The sequence below is a fragment of the Tigriopus californicus genome, chromosome 10, assembly GCF_007210705.1.
Source record: "Tigriopus californicus strain San Diego chromosome 10, Tcal_SD_v2.1, whole genome shotgun sequence".
NCBI classification, from domain to species: Eukaryota; Metazoa; Arthropoda; class Copepoda; order Harpacticoida; family Harpacticidae; genus Tigriopus; species Tigriopus californicus.
Genome location: NC_081449.1, coordinates 4,562,741 through 4,588,867, shown reverse-complemented (window position 1 = coordinate 4,588,867; position 26,127 = coordinate 4,562,741). Strand labels below are relative to the sequence as shown.

At 40.2% G+C, this 26,127-nt stretch overlaps 1 protein-coding gene across 4 annotated transcripts in view; it reads right to left on the bottom strand.

Annotated features, from left to right (window-relative positions):
* The window catches only part of LOC131888555 (band 7 protein AGAP004871-like), an 87,404-nt gene that overhangs the window by 29,230 nt on the left and 32,047 nt on the right, over positions 1–26,127 (bottom strand). The window contains exons 1-2 of one of the 4 annotated variants that reach the window (XM_059237435.1): positions 19,243–19,888; positions 17,519–17,860 (exon numbers count right to left, since the gene is read on the bottom strand). The exons of 2 other annotated variants lie outside the window; for them this stretch is intronic. In XM_059237435.1, coding sequence (XP_059093418.1) covers positions 17,519–17,759 — 241 coding nt within the window. In that variant the 5' untranslated portion in view covers positions 17,760–17,860; positions 19,243–19,888. Of the gene's footprint in view, positions 1–17,518; positions 17,861–19,242; positions 19,889–26,127 lie in introns of those variants that run through there. One more of the 4 variants, XM_059237436.1, reaches the window with a different exon arrangement.

Sequence of the window (26,127 nt, the reverse complement as noted above, 5' to 3'; positions counted from 1 at the left end):
TGGTTTCATGTCGAGTTGTCAGTGATTTCGGAAACCTTCAACAAGAATTCACAAGAGCTCTTCATCAAGAGACTCAAGTTTGGATGGAACTTGCTTGCCTCGATGGACAACATTAGCTGCGAAAGTTAACTGATGATATCAAGGTCGTCAAGGACACAGCCGAAGCTCCCCGGGTATAGATAGGGCAGCTAAAAGGCAAGAAGAAAAACATGGACTTCCCTTGAGTAGTCTCTCTTGATACTTGAGACTGAAGCAGGGACCTAATGTCTAATTACGCCCAAAGAAGAAAAAAACTTGACTAGGACAAGTTTCGAACTGTTTTGGAACGAGAGGGAAAACTTTCCACCGGATGAGACACCTGAATTTACCATGCCCGCCTCGACAAGGCGTGTTAGAATTCTGGAGCTAGCAGTAACTTATAATCTGGAGTTAGACTGGCGCTCACAAAGTCACAAACCAGGGTTGGCAAAGATCGCTTACCTCATTTTTTATTCACAGCATTGTCAGAACAAGCGTGCTCTTCAGGTTGGGTTTTTGTCTCCCTGGCACCTGCCCAATTTAGGACAGTAAAGTAGCAGCTGCTCAATGATGTCAACACAAATTTTGGGATAATAGTAGGGGCACTTTTCAGAACAGAAGAGGTAGTAAAAAAAACAAGATACAAATCTTAGACAAAAAAAACTTTCCTAAGGTTTCAAAAAGTCTATTGTAAAATCATACATGTCTAAAATAGGAAGAATTACTCCAAAAATAGCTTTTTTGGACAAAAAGTCTTTTTTAAGCATGTTACTGAGAAAAACTATGACAGTGTATAACAATGCAATGCTACATGAACCAATCCTTTTATGGATAAAAGAACTGAAATTCTATTTGAATCTCAAAATTTGATGGTGACGTCATCTTTCTTTCCTGCTTAAATGCCCCAATATCATTTGGCTGCAAGTTACTATTGCAGTAATACCAGCAAATGAAATGGGACAGAGGTATGGTTTAGGACCTTTCCCAAATGTGCCTGAAATATTGGTGTACAATAACTAGACTCCTTCATGGAAACCTGGCAACGCCCTAAGATAAAACCTCTTTTCTGTACTGTTGGAAGACCCTTATTCATGCATAAGAAAGGTGCCCTGCCTCATTTTATGTAGGTAGCTACTGATAGTGTTTCATTGTTTTCATTTTGAACCACTTATTAATTGTTATTTGTAAATTTCTCTATCTTTGTTGATAGATATTGGTTTATGGATGAACAAAAAAATTCAACTACAATGACATAATCTTTTACAGTTTTTACTAGGGGATGTAAAAAGATGAATATGTTTATTTATATCTCTATATGAAATATTAAATCACTTTCCGAAAAACAAAAAAAAACATTGCTTTACAACTTTAAATACTTGAAGTTGCAATTACCAAAAACTGCTTGACTTATCTATTTACCATTCAGGTGAAATTTAACATATTATGGAATTAAACTACGTTCTTGTTCTTCCTATTTGACAAAAAAGGGAGTCATAACAAGGACAAACATTGACAAGAACATAGCTTTAATAATATGGAATTTGCTTTCACATAGCCAATTTGATTATTGCGACCTGTTTGTCATTCCACATTGATTTCATTAAATTCTCAATATGATTTTAGTAAGCTTTGGAGTTACTCTTGGTCGTCAAAATTGAGATCTAAATTAGGCCAACACTCTAAAGTGATTTTTTTTTAGAGCTGGGAAGCATTGTTAGGTACAGATGGTATGCAAAGGGCAACAGTGTCAATGAGTTACTTCAAGATTGCAATTAGCTGTGGAAGATTAGCACGATGTACCTTGTTAAGGTTGAACCTAACATATTTTGGTCGAAATGATTTGCAATGGGTATGTGTCAACCCAACTTTGATCAGATGTGGCATTTTGTTACAGACTTTTGAAATCTATTGTGTTTGTTTGTTACAAAATCAAATGGAAACTCTCTACGTCATACTGATCAATTTTGTGTTTTATGAAGAGACAATTAAGTTTTCTTAAGTTTAATACATACATTTCCAACCTTGAGTGCACTGCATGAGGATGAGTAATTACTTGGTCGCGTTTGGCTTCTCTACTTCGAAAGTTGTCATTCAACAAGTGTTTTTGTGGTTTTATTACAAGAATAATACTAATGGAAATTGAGGCACCAATTTTAAAAGTAAATGGTTCAACAATTTAGGCGTTGTACCCAAAGAAAATTCTTTAACACCTTATAAAATCTACCCTGTACGAAAAACTTGGATTTGACTAGCCCGGAATTGAACCAGGGTTAGCAAGTTGGAAAGAAATTGATTAACCAAAGCATTATTGGGATTGCTAGTTTTTGCAATTGGATATATTTTAGCACATTGAAATTTTAACTAATAAACAATCATTCACATTCACAAAGTTATCAGCTTTCTCCCTTAGCATGTGAGTGAGAAAAAATTGGGAGTAAAACACCGAATAAAAAAAACACCAACCCTGGTCTAACTTAACCTAAACGAAAGTTGTCTACCACAAGGCTCGCGCTGTCAGTTTGGACAAGAAGGTAAGTTGGGGATAATTGTTGCCATTTTCGGGGATTTTGCATCAACCTTTTCTTACATTTCACGCTCAAATATAACACATTGAATAACATAAGAAGCTTTTCCTGGAAATTTAAAGTATCATAAGAAGTAAGAAGGGCGGGAAAAGTTTAGGGCGTCAACAGAGCTAGTTGCAAAGTTGCAAAATTACAAAGGCTTGGAAACTTGGGGATGAAATGCACTCTCACATTCGTTTGCTCCTTTGCGAATGGTATATCCATTCACATCACTTCAGGCAGAAGGGACTTTTTTCCAAGGTTTGGCCTTAACGTGGTTTTAAATAGAAATGCACCCTTTGTTCCTGACGACTTGGATAGGGGCAGCAAGCTTGGCTTTTGACGATATTGCACATTTTCAAATACTAATTTGAGCTAGGGCCCTCAATTGTCGGTCAATCTGCTTGACTTGGTTGATCAGGTGATTTGAATTTGAGTTTAATTCGATTCCAATATCTGAGTCTTCGTGATTCAACCGTTGAGAAATTTCAACGTGTCAATCGTCATCGAAACAACCTTTTGTGAGGCTTCTCGTGAACCCTTTTCAAATTTCCCTTTAAAAGTTAAGTTATTAAACTATTTCACTCCAAATATACCCACAGCAACCTGACTGCATTTCTTTTTGGCATCAAAGCCTTTGACGCTTTCAGAGTCGTTGATCATGAGAATTTACTTGACGGAAGTATCTAACTAACACTAATCTTTTGAAATTGTTTAGAAATTCATGTGTTTGTAAGGCGCTATCTATTTGTTTCCCGGGCCTAAACTGATTTCTACTTGAAGAGTTTCTTATTTCTACCATCAGAGGCGCTGTAGATCAGTCTCAAAAGAGAAAGCTACCGATTGACATGAGAGACATCTATTAGTAGCAAAGCTGAAATGTCGAGGTGACGTACCTGAAACGAAAAGAATGACAAGAATGTTAAAATGCTGAAGAATTATGTGAATTTTTCAGTAGAGGTTGCATGACTCATTTTTTGGCGGATGAAAACGGGTATTCATTTGTCTGCTTAATCATACCAAAAAGTGCCATTTCAAGCAAGTTACGAAAATCTGAAAATCTGGAACAAAGGCTCATGAAATGTGCTGCTATGTCCCCCCCCCCAAGTTATGATACCAAAGGAACAATGAGAAAAAGTTTGCCGCAACTTGAGAATTCCCTTTTTATCAACCTCTCACTCATCTTCAATCGTTGCACAGAGTTTCCCACTAACGATCTGCAAATATTTCAGACCGTGACATAAAGGACCCTCAATGTGAGAACTAGATTCTCCTGCATCCGACCTTAATGTTGCACAAAATAAATCCATGTTCACAAAATCTAAAAAGTTTGTCAAATGCACCCTTAGCTACAAAAATCTACTATTTGAAGGTTGTAAGGGCACAGTCTGGCTTTTAATTCGATAGAATTGGGAACTAATTAAGATCTGAAGTGGTTTTTTTTTTTATCTTTTCAGAAATCGATCCTAACCGAGCCAATAGAATTCGAATATACGACAAATTCACAAGAAAAACTGGATCGGAATCATCTCCATTCTCATTCAACACAAAGCTGTGCTCTTACCAAATATCCCTTATGTTTAGCTAGATCAGTCAAAATTGGATCCCATTCTGAGCATACCATAGACTGCCAAACATTATTGGCATCATTTCATAGGAAACTGAAGCTTTTCCCACCAGCAAACTATTTTGCCTTTCAGCCTTAAATTGAGGGTGGTGGAAAGGGTGGAAGTAAATATTTCCGCCCTTCTTCATACTTAAGTCTGGAAGTACGTACGTAGGTTCTAAAATTTGACAAACTTTCAAATAGGGAGGAGGTTGGCAAAGGCTGCTGCATTATCGAGGTCCCAATGGGAAAGGACGAATCTACCCTGTCTTCAACTTGTAAGCCTGTCGTCACCACTTCTCCGTACTGTATAGGAATATGAAGTTCCAACCACCAACCACCAATTTCCCCCGAAACTGTACTGGAACGGGATCAAGTTCCTTCAAATTTCTAAATTGATCTGGATACCCTAACCTCCTTTAGGGGGACAAATTCGTCTCAGCATCTCAAGAGAAAACAAAAAAGGGAACGTTCACGGGTCTCGAAAGGGTTCTGGAGGGGACAAATATTTTACGGTGCCACAATTTGATGCTAGTTAGTTGTGAGGTAGCAAGAGACAGGATAGATATTTCAAACAGTTTGCGGTTTAAAACATCTAATTTTCCTTAATTTCTGGAAAATTTCAATTTGTTGTAATCCTGTAGAAGACGTATTGCTCGAATATTTCTTGGAAACTTGTTTGTACATAACCCTTCTGAAGACCTTATAATTACTTAGCTGAGCAAACATTAGGAACAATTTCTGTACCTATTTTTCAGATTCTACGAACCAAGATTTTTTTTTTGGTTTGGTTTTTCACGGGCTTTTCTAACCGCTACAGGGAATGTAATCCCCAGTACTCTTAAAATGGAAGGCTATACTTCGTATATCTATTACATTTCAATATTTCTATGATATTTGGTCTATCAACGAATTTGAGTTGGCAGACCGAGCTAGTCCTTGAATGTAGGGTTGATCTGGTATGCTATCTAAAAAATTGTCCAAGTCTGACTTGAAAGATGCTACCGGATCAACAAGGCCTACGTATTCCCTACGAATATCAGANGAGAAGTGGACTTCATTGTTCGAACTAGTTTGGATTCTTGAGGACTTGAAGGTGCTCTCAATACGCACATTAAGCCTCTACGGTCACTAGAATTGCCCCTGAAACCTGAGTTGCGACAAAGCTCATGGATGCTTTTGAAGACGTACAATATCAGATACCTTTCGTACCTTCTCTGAACACTGTACAGTCCCAACTTTTTTATTGCATTACAAGTGTGTTTAACTAATTGAAGTCAAACCATATTCAAGATGTAATGCAATCCAAACATTGTGCTAATGAGGGATCGGAAAGATTGTCTCCTTGGGTTTGATTGAGGTTTAAGTTATAGGCCACATTGGGGCAAAATTACCTTTTTCACGATTTGCAAAATAATGAAAAAAAAAGCTAAAGCCGAATTTTTTTTGAAAAAAGTGAAGGCTTTTTGCTATAGAGACGTGTAAAGTACGGGCTCGTGATCCAAAACCACACCCTTGATAACAGCCGTTAATGAAATCAATTTGGCCACGCCACTGAAGAGTGTCTGTGATCGCGAATGAATATTTTGCTACATACAAACCCAATGTATGATTTACCAATTTTCAAAACATCTGTGGAGCTCTCTTATGACAGAGGGTGGTTGATCAAGTCATACACCGTCAACTGACTCGTGTTTTTCCTGTCCTTCAATGACCTGAGCATTTAGCTCATTCAGTTGGGTAACCGTGTTAGAATGTGCTCGGAACCCGTGCTGGCTAGGAGGAAGGACTTCATTGACCTCAAGAAATTCAACAAGTTTGGACTTCATGATCTTCTCAAACACCTTCGCAATATTCGAAGTGAGCGAAATCGGCCTATAGTTACTGGGAAGCGACTTATCTCCCCCTCTAAAAATTGGAACAACTTTTATTCAATTCGAAGCACATTCTGTTCATTCTGAACAGTTTTTCAACGTTTAATAAATATGATGTGAAGAAAGTGATTCCCCCTCCCATCAGTGGCAAGTAAGTCACTGTGAGATGGATTTCAAAAAAAATGGTTAGGAAACATTTACGCATTTTTCTCTCCCTTGTTTATAAACGAAGAAAGTAACGGGAACGGAAGAGCTTGAAAACCGTTCAGTTGCCGTTATTTTTTCAGCAAAGTAACGCGCTATCGGTAGTTTTTTTCTTTTGCAAAAAAACAAATTGAAAACATGTTCCTGTTTTGGTACCCAATAATTTTCTCTTCGCAATAATCTTGAAGCGCTTTCTTCTTTTAAACAAGTAATAAAATACTTTCATCTACAAAAAGTTCAATCGATGCTAAATTGCCGATGGTCTATTTTTGCTGGATCATGGAGTGTTAATTTTCTGAAAAAGTAACAATAACTGGAACGGAACGGGTTGCTGCATCTCTTCATGGATATTTTAGAATGCGTTTGAAAAGGTCATTAGAAGCGAAATGCAGCAATCAAAAGTCTCTGAAAGAGACTCGACGAAGCATGTCCTGGCGGAAAAATAAAACATCTTGAGGCTAATGAACGAACTTTACAAAGGAAATCTGGCAACACCTGCAGGAAGACAAAACTTTGCAGGGAGGAATGAATTTCATAGTGAAACCTAATTCGTTCCTCCCACCACTCTGCTACAGAATTGTGTGTCTTTGTACAAGTGAAACAATGGTTGGCAAGATGCTGTCAAAAAGATAAACTCAACTCCTTACGGGAACCATTACCATGATGGCCATACTAACTCAAATCCTCCTGTTTGTACTTGGTACCACTGTAGCCAGGTCAACTCACAATATGTACAATTGTGCTTAACAAGTTGCGTTTAATAACTAACCCGGTATGATTTGTCGATCTAGATCAGACGGATTGGCACAATATCATTCGGCTTAAGACGAAGGTGACGTACTGTGTTAATGATTAATAGCAACTTGGGTGCCACCATTGTTTTACTCTCAAAAGCCTCTGGTTTGCCAAGAAAAAGCCCGTGCGTTCCACTCAGGCAAACAAAAGGCTTACTTGGCCGCCATCCATTCTCAAGACCACGAAGAACGAGCTTCGAGTTACGTAGCTTGAGATAATCATAAAAATACTCGCGGTTCCGCACAATATATATCAGTGAACGAACGCGTACTCCATTCTGTAAGACGGCTAAAATGTATGGTCTGTATGTACGGAGAGTACGTTTACCATTGTTAATCCTTTCGATTGGAAACTTTTCTGAAACAACGCCTCAACGGGTGGTTGTCAATGTAGATTCAATTTGATCACTTTAGCCTAGTTTTATTCTGAAAAAGTTATAGTGCAATCTAAGCATTTGTCATGAAAAAGAAAAAAAGAAAATGAAGATTTTGAAAATAAATTGTGCTGAAGTTTGAAGTGATTAAGTTAGCGATCAATGTACTAAAAAGGGTTATTGAGGATGATAGACAGCACGAAAGCACGAAGATGCATCACGAATACATCAATTAGAGTACAACGTTCATTATGGGGTTAAATCAACCACTGCATATGAAAATAATGTTTGAAGTACTTTTGATTGTCATTTTCACATGTGGCTCCCTGGCATTATCATTATGATGCTGATAACGATAAAACAATACAACATGCAAGGAGTTCCAAAGTAGCGTCTTGGATTATCCCTTCCATCGTCATCATCATCAAAATAACCGAATACAGAGCTCAGTCATTAGCTTAATTGAAAAAGATCATTAACATACACGGAAAACTAGAAAATAAGATGTCCGCCTTGTTGTTGATCTTGTTGGTCTTCCTGACGTTGAAAAAGCTGGTCAAGTTTTAGATCTGGGTGTCTCCGTCAAAGCTTCTCGTGGACAATGAAAACTCATCCAACCAGAACAGACATTAACCATGTTGAAAGTCTAACTATCCTTTCTCTGGAATTGACAGCGTTCTGTTTTTCAATGTCAACGGTCTGGAAACAACCACTTAACCAAAATACATGGAATTATTTACGTGGAAACACATTCTCAAAGAACTAACGTTAAAGCAACCGTAATTACTATTATCTATCGTTATCATTTTTTTCGTTATTTTTTGGCTTGCTTTTTTAAGTGTGAAACCCATCTCATTCTGTTGGTCTCGTGGATTTGTTAAGAATGAACATTTCGGGCTCTAGTGAACGTATTGCCTTCTTCTCCTAATGAGAACGGACCCACGTTGCTTTGACCGTGGACAGGGACGCTCTGTTCAAGTAAAAAGATTCCGTTCTTCTCCGAATTAGATTGTCCCAAGGTCACCACAATTGCGTTTATCAAATCTTAGCTCGATCGAACGACTGGGTCAAAAGTTATGATCTTTTCAAGCATACTAGGTAACTCTGCGCAAAATGAATGAGGTGGCCCTCTTGTTGTAATCAATTACAGAAGAGGGCTAGGCCAGTTCATTCATTCTGTGCCCTGTTATGAACTGCATTTTGAGAAGACATAACTTTTGACCCCGTCGTTGGTTCGAGCTGAAATTTGAAATAAGCAATAGTAGCAACCTAGTACCACTCTCACTTGAAGACGAATACAATGCATCGATTCGAATAGGAGTTGTATATTCTCAACATTAGCCTCCCCGTTCAGATTACAGGCGTTCATGCTTTGACATGGCATTTTAAGCTCCATCTCAATCGACCTATTGAGCGAAACTTTCTCTCAAAGCTTACTTCATGATTGTACGCTGAATGAAAGAGCCATTTTTATTCCATTATGTATTGCATTTTGAAAGGCAAAACTTAAGACCCGACTGTTCTATTGATTTGTAATTTGAATTGCATTTTTTTCGACGGAAAAAACATGGTTCATCATGATATGAATTTGAATTTCTCGTCCTTGATCTTACTGTCCAGATTCTCGGAGTTCATTTACAACTCTATCTGAGAGAACTCTATCCATGGACATGTGGACAAGATGCTTCAAATGAAATGCATTCTGAGGCCTGTTTTTTAATGCCCGTTTGTCGGATTCAGGGGCTTGGACGTTAACCGATGTGAAAATACCCTGCCCAAAGTGGTGATCGGATGCTCATTCTAGGTAACGTCCAAACTTTAACTCAGAGGTACGAGCGCTTAAAAACTCGACAAACTTCTTTGGTCTCTTTATTGAACGACTAAACCAAGAGACTGAAAGTAAAGTTTAAAAAAAGCATTAAAAAGCGTTTCCTTGACGCATTACGAAAGGCAACAAGTAGTTATTCAAATGCATTAACGTAAAAAACTAGATGCTCCATAAATAGCATTGAGATCAAATAAAGTCGAAAGCATGAACCATCAATGTTCCAAGTATGCTCAAGCTGGCTATTGGCTAGTATTTTCAGGGGTCGAGTTCACAAGAAGGTTGGCAGTAGTTCGGTGGTTACCTGTAGTGTTTATTTAGCGTAAAAAGTAAAGCTGGCAATTTGTTTTGCTTCCAATTCATCAGAGCAACGGGTTTTCGACGATATTTTCAGCATCCTTCATAATAAATGATCAGCCCTCATAGATTGAGTATTCCTTGCATTAATGTGCAGTACTGTGTGTTCTTTGGATGTCCTTGAGATGGAAAAGTCCCCATTCGCTTGGGAAGAATTGTCCGACAGAAAATGGTCATTTACTTGATTTATTTCTCACTTCTGATACGGTAAGTGTGTCTGCCAGTATGAGGGCAAATCTTTGTTGGTTGTGGGTCCTCGGGTCCTTGGGTGGGAACGAGTCTTCTGGTGGAACACAAAAGCTCTTTCTCACCATGGAGGCGGATAATGAGGTTGACTCACAACCAAATAGCTTGGCTTTCGGCGAATTTAACTGCAATAGCAGATAGACAATAAGTCTGCGGTTATGCCATGTGGTATGATATGATATTTAAAAAAAGGTATGGAATTATGTCAAATCATGGAGCAATCATATTATTTTTTTTCATTTAATGATGAAAAAGTATTGTTGAAAAAATATCATATTAGTAGCTAGGTCTAAATCATTTTCAAGGAGACTGGTTATTGTCGGTAGATACATATGTAATGTTGGCCAACTTCTAATATAAACTTTCAAGCACCTGACAAGATATTCTTGATGTGACCACTTCGCTGCAGCAATTTTAGGTGGTGAAAGATTGTGCCATCTAAAACGCACAACAAAACCAATTTTATCAAGCACGTTTTGAAAGCGTTAACAAACAACATGGATAATTTTCATGTTTAACGTTACAAGTATAACATCAGATTCAACCTAATCTGAGTCAAAAATAAGTAAGATGTCAATCATTTGATAGCCAAGACTAAAGACCCTGGTCAGACAAGACTGTATACATCAATAAGCGTTTTCAACTTGGAGTCATCAGTTTCAGAAACTGTCGCCATCTACCGTGCAAAGAGCTGGTTTCTTTCAAAGTGACGCGTTCACATATTTCATTGATAATTGGAATCAACTTTCTTTCAGTTTGATCAACGACTGGGTAAGCTATCATATGCTTCCATTTTTTCAGGATTAGACCTGCACCCCTGATACATTGACCAAAGTAGACGATTTTCTTTAAATCATGCTCTAGGTTAAACATGGGAGTCCGCAAGGGATTGAAGATGAAACAAAGAAGAATTTTGTTGTGGTTTTCTACCGCAGCTGAATCGATAACAATTGAACAAAGCCACTCCAGCCGATTGAAGGTAGCGGCTCTATAATCAAAAACCATATCCTCACAGCCATTCAGTTGTCATTCATTCACTCTAAAACTGGTCAGCCTGACTCACTGGCAGCGCACTTTCTTGGTCTTCTTTCCTCTGTGCTCAAGGTTAGTTAGCCTAGAGAAAAATTGAAGAGCACAGTAGAAGCGTTACGTTAAGTCTCTTAGGCTCGTTTGCGTCTCTGAAGACCCTGAATAGCTTGCCTTTTTGGATTCTACCAGCCATTTTCTGAAACTCTTTAGTCTGACTTAAAGTACCACCGCGGACAGATTATCCCATTTTTTTTTTTAATCTTGGAGCATGATTTCGATTTTCAGGTCAGATTTCTAGGATGGACCCATTTTATGGCACTCGACTCATACTCGCATGACATAATGTCTTTTTTGAAAGAAATTGAAGCGGTTGCCTCACGTTAAAATACTCATTGCCGATACTTTTTGTAAGATGAATGAGTTCAAAAGCGAGAATAATATACCCTACAGCACAACAGCAACTAAAAAGGTACCTGTGGTGGGTTGGAGCCTCACAAAAATGTGCAAAAAGCCCAGCCACTCAGTCAAAAATAAGCCAAAACATTTGAGCCAAGGTAGAAGGGCGCTATTTCGTCCAAAATGAACCGATTGAAGCGCGACCGACTCATCAAGCCAACCTCAGAAGGTGATGCTTACACTATGCGATGGTAAGTGATTTAAAAGGCCTTCAATACGCCTTCCTCTCCATCAATGTCCGAAAACGAGATGAATTACTCGCTTCTGGCTTTTACAGCCTTAGAAGTAAGAGTTGCAGAAGATGGTAGCAAAAGTGCATCGCTCATTTCTTGCTCCAGCAATTTGGAGCCCCCCAAATGCATTCCCAACGAGAAGAAGAGATCTATCCTTTCCGGATTAAATGAGCTAAGACTGCGAAAAAGTCGAAATAAATAGGGGAATCACGTATTTGTGCGTGATCCATGTTTGGTAAAGTCGTCAAAGCCGTGGAATAGAGGCAATCTATACCATAAAGGAGCTGACTAGGAGCCCACATGTCTCAGATTGTAGAAGAGCTCACTTAGTGTCAATTAAAATACAACGATGAGATGGAAAGACCTCTCGGATTCATTCGAAACCTTTTGTGCACACTATAAAGTAAACGATTCCAACTAGCTTCATTGAGATTCTAGGGTGCGTTTGGAGCATTTCTAATTTCTATCCCGAGATCATCTTGGGAGCCATAAAACAACATCAGAGAGGGGCTCTCCTCTGATCTGACAGACCGCAATTCTCCAGGTTTCTTTCGTTCCTGATGAGGATGATGTGGTTTGAAGAGAGGCTCGAGGTGAGGACGTGCAGAGTCGTCCAAGGAGGAAAACCAAAACCCAGAATTGAGGAGAGGAATTAGGTCATTATCTCGAGCTCCTCTCAAAGTGTGGATCAAGGTAGAGCTGAGCTCATTGACCTAATTTTTCAACACACCTGCGACTCACCCCGACAATGGTGTCTTTGGCTCATCATCCCACGCACCCAATTTTGGAACATCTCCGTTGGACAACCACCAACCACTTGGCAAATTTGTACGATGGACTGTTTGATTGTAATTAGGTCATGGCGACATTCTGAAGTGCCTGGGATTTGTCCCAGCTCTCTGTACTTCTGCATCAAGCGTAAGGACTCCCAATGTAGTTCCCGAGGAGCTCCAGTTTGTCTTAGAGTTTGAGATTCTTTCGTGCCGAAAGTTTGGCTTAACTTCAATGGATCATGCAAAATAAAAGTCACCCGTCTCTAGCTGAGCCTATTGGTGTATGGTGTGTGTGTGTTTCTGAAGTTGTTCCTTCAAAAGATCAAGAGCGAACTGTCCTTCTCATGAACTTTTCCCTTCCAAGAGGCATCTAACAGGGTGGTGATGGAAACTCACCAGACTATGGAAGATTTCATTTGATCTTGCATCAAAAGATCTGGGATCAAACCACCCACCCAACCAGTCACGTCACCAAGTCAGGGGCCCAGTGGTTAAGCCAGAACCAGTCGACTCCAGATGAGTTTGGAGCAACTAAGATTGGCAAGGTGGATCGAGATGAATCCGTTTGGTTCCTTGCCACCACCACCACCACCACCAACCGCCCAAAGGGCCCTTTGGGGCGGATATCCTCTCGGATGAGGCACTATTAGAAATTGTCAAGCATGGTTTTTTCAAGGGACACTTCCCATTTTGGCTGAGTAATTTTTTCAGTGGTGCGCTGGAACCCGACCAGGGAGTGAAAAATTGGATCTCATCTTTGACAATGAGAGAACTTGAATGAGGCGACAAGGGGAAGATGAAGTCCTCTCTTTAGAAGAGGAGTGAATCTCGTCGAGTTCTTTCTGGTCTTTTTGCCACTCCGGACTAGACAAACAGATTGATGGCTCCTGCATGCAGCTTTCATGAAGCATTTTTTTGCTATGCTCTTCTTTTGGGAAGTGGGGGGTATTATGAAGTTTGCTGGCAGTACAAGCTACGCATTTGCGTACATTTCTACTATGGCCGACAACGAAAAATTGGAAGAAAAAAACATAGAAAGAGATCTCCGGAACGACACGACCGACGGACTTTCCTAGCACTGTTATCAACGAATTGAGCATCTTATTTATCATATAGAGTGGAAAATTGGGTCAATCAAAGACGTCATTTGCGATCACTCACTACCCAGGGGGTGGGTCGATCAGGTTGTGGGAACATGCCAAAGTCAGCCTGGTTATGAATGGAAACGAGATCATTTTTTTTTCTCGGAATGTTGTAATTACATTAGCACTACTTTGATAAAGCCGGTCCAACGGCAAAGAAACGTGTGTGCCACTTTTCCGTGTGTGCCATATTAAAGGAACTATCATGTTCCGTTTGCTGTTATTTCTTTCTTTTTCCTTGACAGCTCATTTGATTGAGAAATTGGCACTGGACAGTTATGTGTCAAGGCCTTGCATGAAAAGGCCGATAACGGCCCATTAATCAACTCATTCATTGGGGTATGTTCCCAACGAGCAAAAACAAGAACCAGATCCTCTGCACCATCTTAGCAATTGTAGCTCCTAAAGTGGATGAGTTGTGTCGAAAAATCATTGTCTTCGAATCCAGGGACAACAAAAAAGGGGATATGAACCAAAATAGGCTCACAAATGGCTTCTGAAACAACCATGTTGGTGGTCCTGGATCTCAAACCCCTCCTTCTACGAGGTTCTTCTCCTCGATTGGACAGTATTGTGTACAATGCGAAAAAAAGAAATAGAGCGTGTAAGAGCCAGGGATGACAATCTGATAACTTTCTCGACTGCAGACCCATAAATCTCCTGGAGCCTGAGCAATTTCGCTTGAACAATTTGAAATCATATCAAAGACGCAAGCCGGCTTTGAGCAGCCTTTCCATTCGCGAGTCCAAAACCTTGATCATCTCTGGAAATAGATTAAACAATAGACTTCAAGGACTCGGAAGCGCCAAAAGATTCATTGTTCCCAAAAGTGCTCCATTTGGGCTAAGAGCGAATAAATGCAAAATAGATGTTGCCTCCTGGTACTCAATTCATTCCTCAAGCCAATGTGAATGTAGTCGAAGTGTCTAGGGATCGTTTGCTCACTCCATTTCTGTCTGAAAGTAAGCTGGTGATCTACAACAGGGTGACCAACAATAAACGGAAACAAAAATGATAAATATTTTATATTGTAGTTGACAATCAAAAATGCAATGTGTGAAAAGAGAATAGGAAGATGAGGGAAAACAAAAAAAAATATCAAAATTTGGGTGTCTTTATGTTGTGTCAATAAACATTTCGAAGTCGTTATTGCTTGAAGAATCATCTTATTATATCTTCTTGTACAGATACAAAATTGGGAAAATGAAATTTTCTGAGAAAAGAGCAATTGTAGTCAGTTTCAATTATTTTTGATTAACCTGCTTTAAAACTCAGAGTTTCTCCATTGTTTTAACCATATCGGTTTGCAACATGAAATAATTTTGTCTCCATTGTTTTGTGTCACCCTGTAGATGTATGTTGGGATGGAAAGCACTTATCTTTGCTGGGACACCCGTTTCAAGGGAACTTAGGCCCCGCTCATGGCTGACATTCGCCGGTGAATGAGGAGCTTCGAATTCAGCACAAGGTTATCAATCCCAAGATCAATGGCACTCGATCACTTCACCTACAGGCTTTTTGCTCCCTCTCAGTCAATGGCAAATGAGCGAGTGCCTTCAGTGGGTCCTCAGGGTTAACCAGACCTTTGAGCTAATGTCAACTTTTTATGCTGGCTGGGACTATTGTGTCCCAGCTTTGCCTCAATGGTTGTCTAGTTATGACAGAGGTCATCATCCGTAGGCATCGCGCTAATGAGATCGTCATGTACGAGGGGTGGCTTAGATGTCTTTTCCAAGTTTTAGTTTATAACACATATTGATAGATATCCCCCAAAAGAAGCAGTTGCATAGTAAATATTAGAGGGTGAATGATTTTGTCCGCTTTGCGCTCATTTATTGGTAGGTGTTGCAGAATACAATTGAAAATATTTTTAGTAAAAAGGTGTTCCATAATAATCATGTAGCAGAACCCCTGAAAATTGAGGTGGAAGAAACCATCAACTTTACACATGGTTTTTTAACTAGAACTTTTAATGCAACTATGAAAGGGGATAAAGAAATGAAGCAAGGCATATCCTGTTCCATTAGAGAATATTTTGAGATCATCTGAAAGTTTGGAAGGAATTCTAATGCTTTCTACTCGAGATCACGAGTTTTAACTGATACATTCCTCGCAGTTGCTTGGGGCATTCAAAGACATCGAGCTTGCAATACCAAATGCAAAGCCATACTATTACTCTTGTTGTTGATGATTACGGCTGCAAGTCTTCCACCTGAGATCAGTCACACACAGACAACGCCTGTTCGTTAATGAGTGTGTCCTGAGGACAGTTGAACATATAGCTATCTAGGATTTCTCCACGGAGGAACATCGTCAAAATGTGCCTTGAGTGCACAGAACATTGGCGTACGCACAACATCGTTAAATAGCGAATGCGAATTAAGCCAAATTGGGTGATCTCAAACATGCTTCCAAATAGAGGGCCATTTCCATTGCATCAGGTTCTTGAAAGGAACGAGAGTTGTTAATCAGCGATTACGTGGAACTCGCCAACTTGAAAGCTACATATAAGGGGTATTTCCACAAACGTTAGATCGGAAATGATCGTAATTGGATGGTCCATCGGTGTAAAAAAAAACAAGCTGCTCGAAAAATAGTTGCCCAACATGAACAAGAGAAAAGATTTCCATCTGTTCTAGACAACGCCAAAATCGATGCGTTCTAGCTATTCCATGATGTATTTTTCCGTCCTTGCTTCGCTTTCCCTGAGAACCACTTTAGAGCTCAGACGAGTCCGGACTCGAGTCTGAGAGAACGGTTACTAGTATCGTCAGCTGTTTTCTAGAGACAATGTCAGGCTTATTTTTCATCAATGATTTTTTCGGTCATCTTGAATGCCCTTAAATTTGTGAATACCAGATGATTATTAATAACTAAGTACTCTATGATTCGTGTTACCATAATCAATTAATCCACACTATTCATTAGTCTGGAGTCGAGCCATTTTGTCAAATACCGCATTCGTGAGGTGTTTTTTTGCAGTATTCGATCCAAAAATCAAGATCCTTGTACCGCTCTATCACTACTTGTACGTATTCTATTCTACGTACGTACATGGAGCGGTGTGAATGGAGGAAAAATGAGTCGTTTCCAGAGGGAATTCCCTCACCTCCACCCCTCAATCATCCCAGAATGTTTGTCTCAAGCAAGCCACCCTCTTTGCTTGAGGGTAATCAAGCTATTTATTCTTTCTACCATTTTCGTATACTGTGGTGGTAGTCGTTTATGGGTCTTGTAATCACATTGGTATTGGGAGAAGAGATTGGACGGACGAGACAAAAGTCTAGTAATCATTAAGAGGATGCGAGTACTTCTTCCCCTTGCCGCCAGCACATTCATCATAAATCTGGTGAGACAAACCACAGTAATCAAGTGATGAAAGGCCAAGAAGAATGGGGTAGTCTAGTAACCCAATATAAGAATGGGTACGCTCGTTGTTTTCAGAATTGTTTTGGCTCTCTGGCTCTCTGGCTCTCCGTGGGATTTCAAACCCAACTCGTTCTATGGAACTGACATATTGAGGCTAAACTGGAATTGGAATTGGGTGCCAGGGAATGAGGAGGATCCAAATCCAATTGAACTTGTCCCCCATCCAAACCATTACTCTTCGCAAACTACACATACGCAAATCTTTATCCGAATTGGATCCATTTCACATTGCCATTGGACATGTTCCTTCCCAAAGAACATAAACAGAGCAGGAAATGAGTCATTTTCATGCCACGTACAAGCTAAGCTTTAATGGCGCCCAATTCTCGTTTCTAGTCACATTGCTGTGCGTACTCGTAGTACTCATGGGCATTCGGCTACTAAAGCTGACCTCAATTGCCTGAAACATCTTCGAGTTTACGATTTCTTAAGCTGGCGATAAACAGTTGTTGTCTGTGTGCTCTCTGTGTTCTCTATAAAAGAAACGGTCCGTTGTTGCCACATCTGAATAACTTGAAAACGCCACTTAATAACTGCGGAGCATTGGAGCGGAATCGGGACATAGGACGGTCCAAAATCGCCGCTGGATCTTACCCATGGGTCCTGTGGACACTCCGGAAACACTTCTCCGAGGTTTGGTCGGGTTCTTCATAGCTTCATGCTCTTGATGTCCCAGCATCTGTTGCTGTTGGTTGGACCTTGGAGGTGGTGGAGGTGGAGGAGGTGGGGAGGATTGGGTGCGGACCGCAGATTCGCCATCGTTGTTGTAGGCCTTTTCGTCCGTGAATCCAATTTCTTGGACCTGGACGGTCACGATGTCTTGCACTTTATTCATGACTTGAATTCTGATTTTTCTTCCTTTGGTGCCACTCGCTCAAGAAGGCAAGGCCTCTGAGGCCTCTTGGGTTAGGCCACGCACATGAGCGTGATGAACGACTGAAGGCTCAGAGTTAGAAACTTCGAACCAGAAGATCCAGTTGGATCTCTAAAGCTCCCTCCACACTGGTGGCCAATATTATTCATTTCCCATTCCCAGTTCTTCCCCCATAGCTTGAAAGTCAGGTTAAGGCCAAGATGAAGTTAATTCAATTAATGCCCAAAGTGAGGACAGCCACCGAGGCTCACAAAAAGACTTTGAGGATGAGGAAGCGAGAGAAACAAAGCTGCTCAGCAAAAGGGGAATGGAACTTCTTCTGGGGTGAAAATGAGAAGAAAAGTGGTCAAATGCATCGAAAGAGGTTAGAAAACTCCGAACACAATGGAAGCAAACACCAAAGAGGGTCAGAGACCTCAAAAAAAGAGACAGACAAACATGAATAAAACATACTACACACTTGATTACAAATAAGGTCAGACAAGGATGAGCAAAGAAGTTTTTCTTTTTGGGGGAAAGAATTCAGTCGTTACAAAAAAAGATGAAAGAGTACAAGGAGTTACTGTACTACACCTCCTTTGACCTCTTTTCCTCTTTTTCGAAATAATTATAGGACTTCAAAAAAATTATGATTTCGACATTACCATGTCAAAATTAGAAAACGAGTTGGCCCAAAAGGTGGCTCAACCCTCATGGGCAATTTTCTGAAGCATAAAAACTGGACAGCGTAAACGCTCATTTTCAAAAACAATGCTCCATTTTCTTTTCTGCAAGTTCATGATAAAGAACGCTTTCACGCCAAATTTGTTACAAACAGTACCACAACAACTACGACCACTTTGAGAGTTGCTTGAAAATGTCGTGCATATTATGAGTTACCAAACTATTCTGACATGCTTCAAAAATATTGACTAAAGTCGAGAAGAAATTAAAACAGGCCTCTTCATAACTGTATCAACTTGTACCATTCTGTTGCTCCAATTTCTGTGCCGCTTTACATTGCACAACCATGAGCCACTTCAAACAGCTTTCAATAGAGAAATCAAATAGATACGTTTTCGATCTATATGATAGTTCAGAATATTCTGCTTTCTCTAGTTGATGAAAATCAATCGTCTTTTTCGCTCGGGCACCCTCACTGGTAAGTTGTTTTGACGCTTGCCAATCACAAAGTCATCGGAAATTGGCCAACAATGTTTTCCTTGAGTGGCCTTTCCCTGTCAGTGACTCGAAGAAGCTAGAAGCCAATGCTGGATGGAGGGGTTAGGATGCAAGTACAATTTCTTGATTGAGGGGAGTTATGGCAATTTCCTGCTTGGCCATTGCTTGTATCCAAATATCAATGAAAATTGTGCCACCCATATCCATTCGGCCAACAGTTTTATTTGTATCAGGGGAAGTATTTAACTCTGAGTGGGTGTTGTTAAGTATATAGTACTACTACATTAATTTGCTTGAAAGCCAGGTGTATTTTTTGCCACTTTGAGATCACGTTTCACTCGGGATCCAATCAATCCCGGCCAGTTTTTCCTTTCAACTTTACTTCTACGTCAACACTTTTGACTGGTAACTTGTTCGTAATCAGGTCTAGAAGTTTCACTCATTTCACATCCAGTTTCCACTTTCACATCCATCCATCAATCAGCCTCCCCTAAAGGGTTTATCCAACGTGTGGAAGCTGTTCCATTTTGTCACGATCACTCGGTGGGAAAATGATCCCAAGAAACTTGTTCTGCCTGGGCTCTGACATAAATCACTGGGACGACGATGATGACAATGACGATGACACCTCACCTCTCCATTTGGAATACTGTTCCGTCTTGGTTCTCCGGTTTGCTCTTTCTCGGTCTGATCTTGGACAGTAGGTCTTTCTCTCACGCTCTTCTGATAACTCTGACAGCAGACATTCCATTCACCGGCGGGAAATTCCTACAACATGGTCGTCCTTCTCTTCGTTGGCGGCGCTTGGCCAAGCATCTTCTTCCTTCAGTGGTCCATGGACCCAGAGAGGCTCTTTTTTTTACTCTCGCTCTTCCTGTTGTCCAACAGTAATTTCTTCTCCATCCATACGCGGAGAGGCCGGCCAAGACCAGGACCAACGACCAACGACGCTCAACTCTTCTCGTGCTTGTCGTTGTGTACTACGTACTCCTCGTGGTAAGGACTATTCAAGGATTAGAGGCTGATTTGGGCGGCACGCTCGTAAAGAAACAAACGCGTCCCTCTCTTAGATTGTTCGTACTCGGAACTTGGGTCTGAGACACATTCCATTGAACCCTCAGCGTGGCCTACTAAACCATTTCTGGTTCCAAAAAAAAAACTTGGAGCCAGCGTTAGATGGGCGGGCACCAAATAGCCATTGGGTCCATTCTACACCGGTATGTGTCTAGCATTTTGAGAACGGCGGAGGAATGGGGCCGAGAAAGTCGATACAAAGCCTTGGATTTTATATATAAAAAAAGACATAGAACATAGGGAGGGTTGGAAAAAGTCTCCGGCCCGTTTTTAATGTATAGTATGCTTTAGATTTGACAGTTATGACATTGTTCATTCACTCACTATTATCGTCAAGATTCCCGGTTTTTTTAAGGAACACAGATCAGCTTTTCTCGATAAACTCAGCTAGGCAGCGAGCAAGAAGCTACAATCACACATTTCAATTTTCAATTTCCTTAGCCACAAACAAATTTTCATTTCTTTTTTTCAAATTTCAATGCTTGTCACAGAACTTCAAACTCATCTTCTTACAATAATGCTCCATCCAGCGCAACAGATGGAGGCTATATAGAAAATGATGGAATATGTTCAATCAATTTGATGATGATGCCCTGAAAGGGCCCGTTACAAAAAAACGAAACATAAAGAATTATCATAAACTAATGAGTGACCACGTTGAGATCGGGTTCTTGGGTTCAATCCCAGGTCTTCCCTCACGACACCCACCCTGTTACTCTAATGGACATTCTCCTCGAATGGTGATCATTAAACCCAGAATGGGCCACCAATCACCAGAGATATTTTTCAATAAAAAATATCCAATGAGACATACCTCTTACGATATAGAGTATAAAAATGAAAAAAAAAGAGAATGATATGTTGGACGACGAATGATGAAGATATGCTCATAAAATGTTTGTGTTAGGGGCAACCCCATTTTTCGCCAAAAAGTGTCCCAGAAAAATGTTTTTCCAGGCTAATTTACTAGTGAGTACAAATTGAACCAAAATCAAATGATATCTTATTCCAGCACTTCATATTGTACTGTACAGTATATCATGGAATGTCCTTTTAGAAAGCCCTCATAAGCATTTTCACATTTTTTTTATTTTTTACTTATTATCGATTTACGTATTACCTATTTACAGAAATCCCTCGGTTTTATGTTAGGCAATATCATCCTTAAACTTGATTAAAGGCCTTAAAGGCCGATTAAAATTATTCAAAAACACTTTTTCCATGCAATTTTAACCATCATGTTTTGTTTTTCCAATGTGCTGACATTAGAGATAGCATCTTTTAACTTTATAGCTTCCACACTTTTTATGTGATACACACATTTCTTTTCTTGAAGTGAATTGAAGGGGAATATGCCAACTGAAAATGGACGTAGACTAAAAAAATATGTAGGATCTCATTCTTGGCACAAACAAATACCTTGGTACAAACATATTTCCTTTGTTTGATATCGGATAAGGAGATATGCGATGCTACTAAGTTAGCCTGAAAAATATGGAGGAGGTTGAACCCGCACAATTTGGACAAAGCTCTGAAGATGAGAGTGTCACCTTGAAGAGCAAAATCCATAGAAACCACTGTATTCGAAGAGGATATGGTGGCCAAGGTGGCCGCAGTGTGGTACATGAATCCAACTCTATTGCGATGTTGGTGTAAAGTGAGGAGGGAAGTGAAGACAAAGGTTGGCAAGTTGGTCTTGATGTAAACATCAAACTGTTTTTTAATCTGTGCGAGGCGGACCTAAACACTTCAGGATCTAATCTTAGAGCAATGTTTTCAATTTGAAGTGATTTTTACTTTTCCCATAGAATCAGAGGCATTGATAGCTATTTATTCACCAGAATCACTTTTGTAAAATACCAAGCTCATTTTCACAAGAATAGTATGGAAATACAGACAAGATGAATGTGACTTTGAAGCAATGGGCTGATTTGGTCCGAAGAAATTTATCTTTTATTAAATAATGTTACACTGATAAATAAGATTAGTAAGAGTGGAGTTTGATTTTCTTAGCGGGAGGATAACAACGATAATAATTCTAAAGAAATCCAAAATTTTATACAAGAAAAGCAAAATATTACCAATGAAAACCGGTTTTCATGAAGGAATATGTGTTTTCCCATTAAAGAAACAATCTGAAGCAAACCTCCTTGTAAATTGGATACAATGCCAATTGTCGTCAGTACCCCTTTGTCCATACACTTGGAAATGAGTGCTCGTTGTTGTAATGACATAGTACACGCATCACTCACCCCTTCTCTTGAGCGATGGTCAAGAGTTCATGCAAAAGATCACAAAGAATGGATTTGCATTTGGCAAAGACGGTTAGGGGCAACTGCATTACCATTATGTACTATGTAGGTACAGAATGTACTTACAACGCATACTATCGCCAGTAAAGGCCAGTCCATCCACCTTCCTCGGTCTCCCCGTACTCGTCAGACTCCCAGGGGCGATCCCTCCTGGTTCCATAGGGATAACCTCCCCAAAACAAGTCCTCTATCAAAACACGAGCGAACTGCTCCAAGTTCCAACCCCCTGTGCTTTGCTCGCTTTGCTCCCCAAGCCAAACTGCTTATCCTGGCTCAATCAATGCCTCGCCATGTGTGAGGACTGAGAACTGAGCGAACATCGAGATGAGGGTGAACCGAGTGAGTGAATGAGTGAAGGGGCTTGATCGATTATCCCTCCCTGCGGGTAGAGAAGGCAGTTAACTGCCAATGGCTAACCCCAATATTGAAAACTTCTGAATTGTGGCGCAAGTGCAGCGTTCCGTGGAGATAAATGCATCTTCTATGTGATAATGAGCTGACAAGTCGACCCAATGAATGGATCGTAGCCACGTGCCATACGTTAATCCGTCCCTCGAGCATGAACAGCGGGCAACATAGCCACAATTGGCACAAGAAGCCAACAACGTTTGTGCTCATTTGAGGGCAGAGGATCACTCCCAAAACTTTTCTTTTGATGGCGGCCTCCCATTGCTATGTGGATCTTCGACTAGCTCCAAAAATTTCACTCACGTTCCAACTTTCAGGAATAATCTGGAACATCGACCCCCATCAGGTTGGGAACACGAATGGCATGCCTTTGAGCAAAAGAGGGTCATTGTTGGTCACTTTGCATCCGCCTTGGCAGAAAATTTTGGTTTGAAAAATTGTCAAGCCATGACACCTAAATCACTTGAAATGGATTGCAAACAAAAAATGTTCCTCGCCAAGAGCCCATGGAACGGGCAGTTTTGAGGCACTCTGGCCCAACGGCCATTTGTCATCCGGGCACTGGAAACTTCTTTTTTTTCTCTCTTCATGAATTGAAAATATGGTCCCGGAATGATGTGGGTCCATTTCCAGTGCTTACCAAGGAAAGAACTTGATCCATGTCAGCCTTGGGAACTAACCGATGACTAAAATGATACATCCATGGTCTAAACTCGCATCTTTTCATTTTTGATTAGACGTATGTCCTTTTCTTACTTCTGGAAAGCAACCAAAGAGCCGTTCCATCCTGATCCAATCCAGTTTGCAAGGCATACTATGCGCCGCAAAGTCAGAGCAGAGGAAAAAGGCAAAGGAGGGGAACTCGGCGACTGTTTAAGAAATCGTGACAGAAGGGTTCCAAAACGAATCCACGACCATCCAAAAAGGGGAACCAGGACCAGAAAGGCTTTTAGATATTTGTAAACCCCCTTTGTCTTTTCTCGTGCTCCGCTTTCTTTAACATTGACCACCTTGAAACGTGACTGGGGGTAAATTTGCTTCTCAATTTGGAACACAATATGAAAAAGGGGGAGAATTGTTCTTGGAAGCAGGGCTCAATCCTGGTATGTGATCAAAGCGTGGAAACAGAGAGGCCTCTTTTACGCTTGGTCTGTTGATCCAGAGACGATTTTGGGAGTGTCGCTGGTGAACAGAAAGACTAAGAAGATTGAGAAAACAATGAAATCGAGTTCCAATCAGTCACTTGGGTTCACACTCCGCCTTCCGTTCCGCTTTGTTCGCTCCGTTTCTCCCACAGATTTCCAACCAGCAACAAACACAGATAACTACATTGAATAGGGGAGGAACGGCATAGAGAGTAGACAGAGATTGAGAGAGAGAAAAAACGAGTACCAATAATCCGAGAAAAAAAATAAAGGATCGAAAAGAACGCCCAGAAACCCCAATCCTAAAGTTAGTCATTTTTTCCCAGTTCCTATTTCCATGTACAGCATTGGTGAAGGAAGGATCGAGGGGAAGGAACCACGACAATGTGGTAAAATTGGATTTCTTTGAGTCTGGAATCCTCTTTCGAAGATTTACTGGATTTCAATGATCTTTCTTTGCATTCACACCCATTTTCTCAGACTCGTCGTGGCAAGTGAGAATCTGCTTAAAATGGGACCAAACTTGAGGTCCTCCTCATTTTATGGCTCCCGTCTCGGTTTTCAGTAATGCATTTGGAGGAAACGGAGAGACATTTTTTTTTGTCTTCTTTTACCTGAGGGGAAAATAGTACTCAACTTTTAAAAGCATTACCTGAAGAGTTCTTGCTGACGTGTTTTCGTTTATGAAAGTGTCGAAATCATCGGTCCCATTTCTTTACTTATTTAATCGCTTAGTTGTAATGACATTATTCCCGATCAGGTCAGGGCAGTTCTTTTAAAATTGTTATTCCATTTTTATATTTTACTTTGTTCAACGACATTACTTTAGCATTCGGACATTTAGGCAAGCGCTGGTACCAGCAAACAAACTTGCCTGCCAATGCCAGTGATGCAAAATTGGCGTTTCAAACTGGTTTTAACGAAGCTGACCTATCCTCATATAGCAATGTGAAAGAAGGGTCAGCTTCTCAAAAACGTGTTTGAAGCCCCAAACATGCATCACTGCCTCTGGTACCAGCAAACAAAGGTACCTGCCAGAGCTTGCCTAAACGTCCCCATACTATCTCAGTTCAAGCATTATGAAATATGAGTAGAGAGGGCTAAGGTATGCATTACACGTTTGATGTCCCAAAACGGTTTATTGGCAAATGAAGTAAAATCCACTTTTTGCTCCTTTTGACTTTAAGCAAAGCCAATAAAAATATTCTCCATAATTTTGTGGCAAATTGAGACATTCTAATTGAGTAGTGGAAAATGTAGGGCAAAAATAAGCCAAATATCCTCTTTCCAGATGCCGTGGGTTCAATTAACACGTTTTTAAGGAGATGTTCCAAGTGCAATTTCTTAGCCTTTTCGTTTGCCTACAAGGCTTATCCCTGAAAATGTCAGCAATAATCAATGGACTTGTGCCTTTACTGAGCTGTTGACAATTTGCTAGTTTGATTGTCAACACACATGCCCAATGAACTTAGCTGAAGGTACAAAAACAATCAAATAATAACAATTCAATGGAATTCGGTTTTGCTTGAGTGAATCAAATACACATTATTCCGGTTATCTGCCATTTTATTTTTTGTTGCCGTGATTCGTCATCAATTTGCTTCTTCAAATTTAAAGCACTTTCTTGATTTTGAGCCAAAGCTCGTTTCAGAGCATATCTTTTTGCATGTTTTGACCAGCCTTGATGCATATTATTTGTCATACAATGGGCATATTTTTTGCACTTTTCTAAATATGAGTGTCTTTGAAAAATAATAAACAACAAGATGGATCTGAATTTTTTACATTCCTGCTTCATTACATTATCAAATTTTGAATGTATTTGCTAGAAAACCAGCTGCTGAAACCTTAGGTTTCTCGTTTCTTTAGGCTTCAACTTGCATTCCACAAATGTTGCCAAAACATGACAGAAGTGTTTAGAACACACTTTTTTCTCAATGGACTATTCCAACATTTATTTATTCTTTTATTACTAGGACAATGCTTTTTGAACTTCATGAAAGGCAGATTCAACTGTGTCCAGAGAGCAAATGTCTATCCAAGGGTAGTGGGGGGTCGCAATGGATAAATGAATATCAAATTGGTCTTTGATGATGGAGAAACCAAAGAACACCCAGACTTTCCCGGAAGTGAGCCTGATACCATTAGCATGGTTCCCCGTGGGATCATCGTGGGACTCGCAAGAAAATAGAGCGACTTCAATATAGCTAGACACGAATGCATTACACC